The sequence below is a fragment of the Hordeum vulgare genome, chromosome 6H (genome assembly GCF_904849725.1).
Source record: "Hordeum vulgare subsp. vulgare chromosome 6H, MorexV3_pseudomolecules_assembly, whole genome shotgun sequence".
NCBI classification, from domain to species: domain Eukaryota; kingdom Viridiplantae; phylum Streptophyta; class Magnoliopsida; order Poales; family Poaceae; genus Hordeum; species Hordeum vulgare.
In genome coordinates, this window is record NC_058523.1 from 520,455,463 (window position 1) to 520,465,486 (window position 10,024).

Sequence of the window (10,024 nt, forward strand, 5' to 3'; positions counted from 1 at the left end):
CTAGGAGTGAATGCAATGCGTCTTAAACCTTGTCTATTATGAAAAAATTTAACTGTGCCTTCTAAACCGTGACGACGGAGGTAGTAGTATATATGGTGCCCCATATTAATGACCGGAGCAAAAAACCTATGCAGAATTAGGAGCCCGATTAACAGTCGTGAAGGAATGCACACCCGTCGTCTAACCATGGTGCCTCTCGGCACTGGTCGTCGACGTGATTGGAGCTATTCCACCCGTCAGAAGCTCACATCTGGAGACTGGCATTAGCTTGTGCCGAGTGCCAACCTGACATGAATTTGAGTTCGTAGAATCCCGCAACCTTTGCTCGACAGTCGACACCTAGGCTCTGACGAGCATGATTGCACTGTGCACGCACAGGTGAGTAGTAATAAGCCAACAACCCTGTGCACTCAACTGAACTTCCGATATCACTGCAAATTTGGGGCCACCTGGCTACCGTATATGTACAGGTGAAACAGCGGTACCACATGGTGTGGTGCATACAACTCATTGCATGCAACAACCCCATGAAGTCGCAGCACGCATTCCTAACAAAAAATTGAAGTCACGGCACACATTCACTTGCTGAAATAGCCCGGTGAGGGGGCGCACACTCGTATCTAGCCACGGCTTCTCCTTTTCCTTTTTATTCCTTTTTCTCTCAACCTACATTTGGCGTCGGTCTCTACAGGTTTAATTTAGTGGATCAGTTTAATCATTGTAATATGGAGTGGCATTCTATTATTTCTTCAGTTCCGTGCAGAACTCAACGCCCTTCATTTCAATTCAACCAGGGGCGGATTCACGTTAGCGCAAAACTGGTCATCTTACAAGCTAGTGATGTTACAGATTTGCAGAGGAACCATGCCTTCATCAGATTAAGGTTTTCTTTCAACAGCCAAGATCCGGGGATACCTCACAAAGCCCGCTAACCTGATTCACCAGCAGAACCATAAGAAAAATGTAAAATGTAGCCGGGCAAAGAAAAACCAAGATCTCTATAGCATGACTCACTTGCCTGTGGTTGCAGTAATTTTGCACTTTGTGAACATGAATCTCTATAGCATGTTTTGTTGCTCCGTTCCTGCAAAACAATCTGAAACACCAGATTTATGTTCACTGTGCTTTGTAATTGCCTTCAGCAGTTGCCATAAGACCTTTTCAGATTGATTGCGTCATGTGGTTTAAACAGCCTAGTGAAGCCATTGTGTAACTTCAATAACCAAGGATCACATGGGAGTATTGAAGTGACAGCAAACCTGGCAAAAAAAGTCCTGGAAGGAACATGAAGTGAGGGACAGTTAAAATCGGCAATATTGACAATCCAAGGACGTGGCCTTTTATAAAATGCTTCCAGATGTCATTGGTTGTATGATGAGCTCAATACTGCAAGGTAGAACTGACATTGGTTGACGTCTGTGATCTTGGAAACTACCAGCTCAAGTGATTGCCATGAGGGACAGATTTGGAATTTCGAATAGGCATCTAATCATATGTGATCTTCATCTTGTAACAGTATCTCATAGATATCAGTGCGAATAAACAATTCCTTGCCATGCATTACTTCCTGGAGATCTGATAACTCTTTCATAGTCAGAACTGAGCTCAATTTTTGGAATCCATCAAGCCATAATCGTTTAGACCTGCGAAGTAAGTGTTAGATGCCAAACACAGGTGCATAACAACAAATCTGAACCACCACAAGTCTGTTTGAGCCCCAAGAGACAATAAAACCTACAGTTTAAATAGTGCCTGCTAAGAGAAATATGAGAGAATACACATTGAAGTAAAACCACTTACGTATTCACATGAGAAAGCAAAGACAAGCAAACAGAAGCTGCTGACATTTCATAAACTACTCAAATTTGTGACATAGGCAACCAAACTTGGAAACACAGCTTCTCTAAGATCCACTCTATTTAGAATACATGCTCATTATTCTCACATATTAATATACAAGGGATTGAGTGGATAGCAATAAGTAAAATGACATCATTAAGCTCTGATATCCATGTTTATGTGACTCACGTACCATGGGCAAGCATGTATAGCTCTGAAGAACACACGTCGTGCCGCAGAAGTATTACAGGCTATCTCTGCCTCATAAGCTAGATAACAGCGCCATAACAGAACAGACTTCTGTAACTTATCATCAGCTAGAGCTCTCTCAAACAGACTGTGTATTCTATTGTAAGATCCTGCTTTACTCCATTCAAAGGACAAGGCGAACAGCAAGGCAACTATGGAAGGATCCCTGTCGAAAAAACAATCAGTCAATAGAAACCAGCACAGCCATCTACAGTCATACATGCACGCAGCAAAATGGCATGAAGAGAATAAAAGCTCGTTTATAATATTTCCATCTCTAAACACCATATATGTGTACAGACAAAAAAGTATGATAGAGGACCCACATTAAAGGAGAACTAGATGGGTATTTCCTTTAGAAGTCATATTCATATCACATTATACTAGATATGCGACAAGAGTGTTTTCATGGAAACAAAGTGCCTTTACCTTTGACTACATTTGTCAAGTGTGAGACGCAGATTGTTGGGAACACTGTAAAGACAGCTCAGAGTTAACATGGATGCATATGATTTTGGATTGTACGGATATGTGTGTACTCCTTTCAATATGCTCGGCCAAACCCTTGAGAGACTCAACTGGTTCAGATTCTTCTGAAGCAGTTTGATGTAATACATCCACAACTCTTCAAATTCCAAGGTATGGTTGCTCTCTGAAAAAATAAAGTTCACATAATAAGAGAATGCTTTATTGAATGAAGATTTGACAAAAACTAATGATTGCAATTATAAACATTGCAGAAAAATACTTAAAGACTTTATCTGATTCAAAATAACAGCAGAACAACAAATGCAGAGGTCAAACATAAAGGTAAATTCAACAGTAAAATACAACAAGGAGATTTTAACTTCTAGTGAAAACTGAAAAAGACACTTGAGAACAGTAAAAAAAATCCATACATCTTCACCATTGAGAGCAGTCAAAAGTAGGCTGTTACGCCCCGTATAACAACAGTATAATTTATCTATGCAAGATAAATGAATACATAGAAATATCTTATAGCTTAGACAAATACATCTAATATAATTTAGTACTCCCTCCGATCAAAAATAAGTGTCGTAGTTTTAGTTCAAATTTGATAACAATTGATAACAAATGTGAAATTGCACTAACAGAACCCTAAAGATAAATGCATATTTCGTTGCCAATACTCAATAGTTAACAAGGAAGGATAGCCAATATAAATCAGCAGAAGGAATATAAATTAGTGTTTTTTTTTTTGCGAAATAATATAAATTAGTGTTCATGACATAGGACCAAGGTGGCAGTTCTTAAGTTGTTGCTTCAGCAGCAGTTTCGACCAACAGTAACTGACATTGACAAACAGAGGTGGCAAGAAAAAGATAACAAGAATAATTGCCATTTTGTAAAATGACAGAATGATGAAGTAAAGCCACTTCACACAGGCGCAAAAAAACATAATGGTTTGAAACAATATCATCCATATAGATCCAGAATAAAAAAGAGAGAATGAAGAACCTGAAAATGAATAGGCCTCCTCTATCACTTCAAGACCAGAAGAATAACCAGAGGTCATACTCTCGAACAAGGATGCTGAGCAAATCAGAGCAATAGATTCTTCTTTCAAACAACCACATGCAAATGCAGACTGCAAGCTTCTAATCTGCTCTTTAAATCCTTGACGAGCCCTTAAAACAAGCGGGCGTGATATAGGACCACCAAAAGAAGAATACTTGACATTGCTCCCCAAGCAGGAAAGAATGTAAATTGCACGATGCACCGAGTCAGAATTGTTTCTTGAAGTAGATACTGATACTTCCATCTCAGCATACCAAAAATAAAGAATAGGAACCTTCCTGACGAGATCCTGCCAACAACAGCAACGACCAGAAGAACCTTAATAACAGAAAGCCGGTCTCTTGGTTCTTACTACATCCGTTCAAAAATAGAAGTCAACACTAAATGCATGCAATAAAACTCTAAAAGCTTGGCCTCAAAAAAGTACTTAAATTTTCATATGGAAATGATCCCATAAGGATGATTGTCGTCATAACTTATTTCCAAATAGTTATTTTCTAATGTAATTGCTGACTAACATATAATTAGAAAAAATATTGGGCAGACTTGTACATGGGAGATGATGTCAATGTCTAAAGATATATATTTTAGACTGGAGGTGGTAACACATAAAAGATGCTAGAACAGCAGCATTATGCATTATATACAGCTAATATTAGTAGTGACTAATACTGATTGGAATGAATGGATATACAAGCTTCCATAAAATATAATTATTTTATGGTTGTACAATACCTGTGTAGCTCCTTCTGTAGATAATAGTGCCATGTCAAATATCTTCCTTGCTTGGTCAATGTTCCCATGCCTGGCCTCAATTTGACCATATATTCCACAAAGCAGAAGATCCTGACCACAAGAAAGGTCATGGTTTACATTTCTTCTAACAATATGCAATACTCCAAGCAACATATGATTAAGACTGATAACTGATACAAGTAACTTAGGCTAAATAAAATGCACATCATACATAGACACGGAGAATTCTCAGAAGGATAACACTTAAAACAAAGATAATGGATGGAATATTAAATTGGTTAATGCAAAATATGAGTAACTGCTATTGAACTGAGGACTTCTGCTATATTTACAGATTGTGTTGGCTTGACTTTGGTTCCATAACTGCATGGTGTGTTTAGTTTGCTAACTGATGCAGATTACGCCGGGTGATATCACTCGGCAAAACTGTATTATGTGAACTAGGTAGCTACTGGCTAGAAATGCATGAGCATACTTCTTTGTGGTTTATTGCACAACTAGCTAGTTGCTTATAACTTTTATGCCCCATGAAAAATTTATGTGAAAACCAAGAAAAAGGAAAGAGGATAAAGCATACCTGTCTGTCTTTCTTCAGCAGGTTTTTGGCCAAAGCCCGTGATGCATTAGCTGAAGTAGACAAAGTGTTCCCTTGTGCCGTATACATTTGGGTGGTAACAAGGACAGCTTCCTCCAAGATATGATTACGAGGGAATACATCAAGGGAAAGCAATATTGCATTTTTCAGAAATTTCACCAGGCCAGGTCTTTGAGAAAGATCATGCATACTTCCTAATAAAGACTCCAAACTACAATGACTTGAATTTTGTGTCTTGTTTGCAAGGTCAGATATGGCGATAAGATCTTCCGAAATGTCATTCGAAATCATCTCAAGGCTCATAATTCTATCAAGCCAGCTCGAACTGTTGCTGGCTGTCCTGGAATTTAAGAATATTGGTTAAAACTGAAGGATGAGTCCTGGAATTTAGGAATATACCGTAGTTAACACCTAAAGCTAATTATACAAAAAATATAGAAATCCAAATAACAACCGCAACCAACTTTCAATTGTGCAACCCAGAGCACAACTTCTTACCGATGTAGGTTTTCAGGACGAACAAATTGGCATAAGTTCTATAACTAGGATAAATTTCAAATCCCCCAGCTGCCGAATCAGAATCCACTCTAGATGCTGAAATGTTCGTGATGAATTAAACTAAAAAAATAACATGCTACATGACCAAAATAATGAGGAAACCCAGCTGGGTAGCTGCAGCTATAGCCATACATCTCATAATTCCCATTATATGGTCGCAAATTTGATCAAATCGTTCTTTTAGCCCCATAGTACTATCCAGTTTTTTGTCAGGCACTGTAGTTATAAGGAGTTGCACACTGAGAAATAAGAATTGAAAGTTACAAGGCAATAAAAATATACTATTTAGTTCTGCTCACATGAGGATGACCAAAGCTTAACAGGACAGAAGTACGAGAATTTACCATCTAGAAATTCTGCCACCATAGAAATCAATGAATTGGCATATCAAGGAAAAACGCGCTTCTTCTGACGATAAAGAGAACAGAAACTCAGTTACGTCCTCAAACAAGATTACTCTGGAAAGCTGATCATTGACTTCTCCAGATGAGGCATCATCAGAATGATTTGGTCCTGCTCCTGGAAATAGCATCCCAGTGTTAGAATCGAGTTAACTAATCAAATCTACAAAGTCACTTCTCAATCTACCAACAAAGGGGGGGAAGTGAAGTACCAGAATTTTCACGGAGAGGCATCCATTGTTCATTGTCCCTCGACAGCTCCATTGTGGACCATCTATTCCATGTTTTTGCATCCTTAACTTCGCTACTGTACTCAGTCTCTACATCGATGCCGAGCTTTTTCAGTAAAGATTCAACATCATCTTCTGCAGGTGTGTCCTCAGCATCAGGGTCTTCTGGATCAATTCCATCAGCAGCTAATTCTTCTGTTGATTGGTTAGACACATCATTCGTTTCAGCATTTGCTACAGAGGGATTAAACCAGCCACTCCAGCCTCCCCCTTCAGGCTCTTGGGGATTTTCTTGCATAACCATGTTTTGTCGACTCTCTTCATCCTTTGCTAACCATGTAGACCATCCAAGAGCCCCATCTTCTCCAATTCTGGCACCGCCACTATTCCAGAAGTGCTCAAAGAGCCTTTGCTTACTGCTTGTGGACAGGGAAAGGGGAGGCGAGAATAGGCTAAACTCAATTTGAGCTTGAAATAACCCAGTTGCTAATTCTCGATGTCCTGTTTGCCATTCAAACCGGCAAAGATTCACAAATATATCCACTAAACCAAGTTCAAGCTGAACTAAGGAAGGATGTGCCCTGAGATCAGCATTTTCAGAATCCTGCGGAAAATTCCAGAACAAAACATTTTAATGTCTATAGCAAATTCATGCAAAGAGAGGGAGAGAAGGGAGAACAGCTATGCTGAAATATGTTCAATGAGACACTAAACCTGCCTACATAGCTTTGTGCAAGCTGCAGATAGAGCTTGTACTGCATATGAGTAAGACTTCCGTGTATCAGATACTTTGAATCTGGAGAATTCCCCTTGGCACAGAAGTAGATACTGTTTCCACAACTTACAACTGTCAGGGTGTTCCATAAGTATTTTCTCCCATTTACCAAAGAGACTCTCAGAGCTATCCCTCTCACCATATGACTTGAGAAGGCAAAGCAACAATTCCTCATTATCTGGATTGAGCTCCACAGCCTTCTCCAATATACTAATTTTTCTTTCAGTTGTTTGCAAACGTGCTGCTTTTTGTGGCTGACTACTTGCGACTTTGTCCTGCAATGCAGAAGCAGAGTAAATCACTTCACTAGCTTTCTTAACAACTATAAGGCGGAAGGGGGAAAGGTTAGCTGAAGTAGAAGTCTAGTCAATAGTTTCATAGCTTAAGATTCTGTTTGTGACTTAACTGTATGCTGTAAAAAAAAATTCAACTATGCAGTACACAATGTGATAGCCTGGTGAAAGAAATATTCTTCTAAAACTGTGATACCTGAAAATGAGCGAAGGCCAACCAAATCTTTTCATCATGAGGACATTCTCGTGTCATCTTATTGAATTCTTTTGTCCTCCGAAGTATTTCATCTTCCCAAGATTCCTCAAGCTCCTGTTGCATGGTTGTGCTTTTCGCAGGAAGGGATGATGTCTCTACGGGGATAAAATCTTCAGGGAGAATTGCAATCATATCGCTTTTCAACACTTTCAGGTGCTTGAAACCCTTGTTTCTTTCTAAAATGGCATGTTTTGCTGAAAAGTAACGCCCTCCAACTTTTACTTTGCTATCCAGTCCATCCAAATCTGAATCTAGATCCATCTGCGATGAAGCATGTCCACAATTATAGAAACGTCGATTAAGCCCACATGTCTCCAGTGTGTTTTGAGGCTTGTAACGTGCAATATCCATTCTGCATATTACCATGTGGTGTTAGACTTGATTAGAGAAAATCAGTTACCTGAATAAGTTCGGCTTACCGAATGAAGTCTCTGCAGCAGGTAAAAACTGGAAAACTTCAACATGTTATTAAGCATTGATATTCTGAAAACAGTGGCTACATTTAAATTTTCCAGCTTGATGATATACTAATTCCATGTATTGTTTACATTGTTACCATTGACAATATCATTGTTACCATTGTTACCAACCGAATTGCTCCCCGGTGCAAGCTTCCATTGGCACATATATTGTTTATACGTTAATTTTGATGTAGCAACCCATGTTTGGACGCATCTACTTGAAGAAATTGTTGAAAGAACAAAAACAAATACTTCCTCTGTCCGGAATTAGTTGACACTCAAGCAGATATATCTAGCACTGAAATACGTCTAGATACATCTCTTTGGGCGTCAACTAATTCCGGACGGAGGGAGTACTAACTAGCGTCTAACAATGAGTCAGGTATATCATTTGGATAGCAGCTACAGGCCTGCCTAAGCCTATGTTGTTCTCTGGCATTGTACACAAGTAAAATACTGAACTGGCAATCACAGAACACCACGGAATAGTAAGCTACATAATGTTGCAGTTGATAAAAAAAATCTTCACAGTAACCGCGTAGATATATTCTACAATGTTTTGAAACAGACCGATATTAGTAACTTCCAGATGTAGCAAGCACCAGAAGATAAATGGCTAACTAGAGAATAACAGAAAGTTGAGCTGTAGGCATAAAAAAACTGACAGAATATAAGGATTTCCTGTTTAACAAACTGATCTGATTTTGTAAAAACAAAATTGTTCCAACCCAGCTTCTAAGTTAGCACGGGATTAAACATTTGAAACTATAAGTACCTACACTGGGTTTAAAGCTTAAACTATCAGTCCATGTCCATCATTATCATTAATTCTGCCTCACGATTTTTTGCAACTTAATTCCAGACTGCGTAGTTAGCGCTCTGGAAATTACAAATACACGAGTTTTAACCATGTAGTTTATGCATCTAGGAAATCAAACTTGGTGCTAATAACTTTGATAAGACCCTAAACATAAGCAACTATACACAACCTCTTACACAGGCCTTTGGCATGTGATCTACCACACCTGCATCCAATTGCAAAAATGAACAGAAACTCTAACCGTTTCCTACGAGAACAAACACGGCAACAATGAAATCAGTGAAATGTAGCTTTGACACCAATAACTTCACATGTGAAAGCATAAACAGTCTGTTCAGCATATTTCAGTACGACATGAGCATGAATTTTAACACAACAGCTCCGCTATGTAACAATCCGTACATGAACACAAGCAAACGGCTGACCTGTAGATCGACCCGAATGCCAAGTTATCCTGGTCGCCCTTTGCGTCGACGTAGTAATCCTTGACCAGCTTGGTCTCCGACCCAGCCCAAGCGCGAACCCCCGGCTTCCGCGAAGAGGCGGCCCCCTCATACCGCTCCCGGTCCCTCCTCCGCTTCCTCCTCTTCCTGTCGTCCCGCCTCGACCCCCTCTCCTCGTCGGACGGCGAGGAGGGCAGCAGGTCGTACTTGGCGGGAGCGGGCTTCGGCGCCGCCTCCTCCTCCTCGTCCGAAGAGGGGCTCAGCGGCGGCGGGAGGGACGAGGAGGCAGTGGGTGGGATGTTGAGGGAGGAGGCGTCGAAGGAGAAGCTAGGGTTGGGGAGACACTGGGAAACCTCGGTGGGGGCAGAGAGCGGGAAGAGGGGGAAGAGAGAGGAGGAGTTGGAGGGCTCCTGTCCTCCTCCAGCGGCGAAGGCATCGGCGGCGGTGGCGGTGGTGGTCGGCGGCGAACGCTCCGGCGATGGCAACATGACGGCGTTGCGAGAACCGAGAGAAATGCTGGGCGAAGGAAAGGAGGAAAGGAGAGCAAGAAAGTTCTGGCCGCTGAGGAGGTGGAGCCCGCGGTCGGGTCGGGCCAACCAAACATGGGCCTTGCCTTGAGAAGTTGAGAGGCCTGAAATGTCGTGGATTCATCCAGGAGGGTTCCAACGGCCCAATTCGTACTGTACTTTGTAAGAGGAGTTAGGGGAGCTCATATCGGACGCTTACTGCGTCAAATAGTGCCCTGACGCACAGGCAGATGTACAACTTATCGACAAGTGACGCTAGCCACTAGAGGCAATGACTGCTAG

General features: G+C 40.8%; 1 protein-coding gene across 3 annotated transcripts; it reads right to left on the bottom strand.

Annotated features, from left to right (window-relative positions):
* Positions 1-621: 621 nt before the first annotated feature.
* Positions 622-9,750, bottom strand: LOC123404721 (nuclear exosome regulator NRDE2). Of its 3 annotated transcripts, XM_045098670.1 has the most exons (13): positions 9,198-9,750; positions 7,432-7,843; positions 6,882-7,217; positions 6,150-6,771; positions 5,881-6,055; positions 4,961-5,318; positions 4,363-4,473; positions 3,568-3,916; positions 2,518-2,740; positions 2,033-2,254; positions 1,260-1,643; positions 1,015-1,096; positions 622-933 (listed from the first exon to the last, which is right to left on the bottom strand). In XM_045098670.1, the coding sequence occupies exons 1-11, from the start codon at positions 9,701-9,703 to the stop codon at positions 1,490-1,492; spliced, it is 3,468 nt and encodes a 1,155-aa protein (XP_044954605.1). In that variant the 5' UTR covers positions 9,704-9,750; the 3' UTR covers positions 622-933; positions 1,015-1,096; positions 1,260-1,489. The 3 variants fall into 3 exon arrangements, with proteins under 3 accessions (XP_044954605.1, XP_044954603.1, XP_044954604.1); XM_045098668.1 differs by having other exon boundaries at positions 1,019-1,643; XM_045098669.1 differs by having other exon boundaries at positions 1,015-1,643.
* Between the last annotated feature and the right edge of the window lie 274 nt (positions 9,751-10,024).

What these genes read in the sequence shown, in the direction of transcription:
- LOC123404721 (XM_045098670.1), bottom strand. Translation starts at nt 9,703, where the DNA reads ATGTTGCCATCGCCGGAGCGTTCGCCGCCGACCACCACCGCCACCGCC. An exon ending in GCACAAAGCTATGTAGGCAG is followed by an intron (nt 6,772 to 6,881) that starts GTTTAGTGTCTC and finishes AATTTTCCGCAG; the next exon opens with GATTCTGAAAATGCTGATCT. An exon ending in CTACAGAAGGAGCTACACAG is followed by an intron (nt 3,917 to 4,362) that starts GTATTGTACAAC and finishes TGTTGTTGGCAG; the next exon opens with GATCTCGTCAGGAAGGTTCC.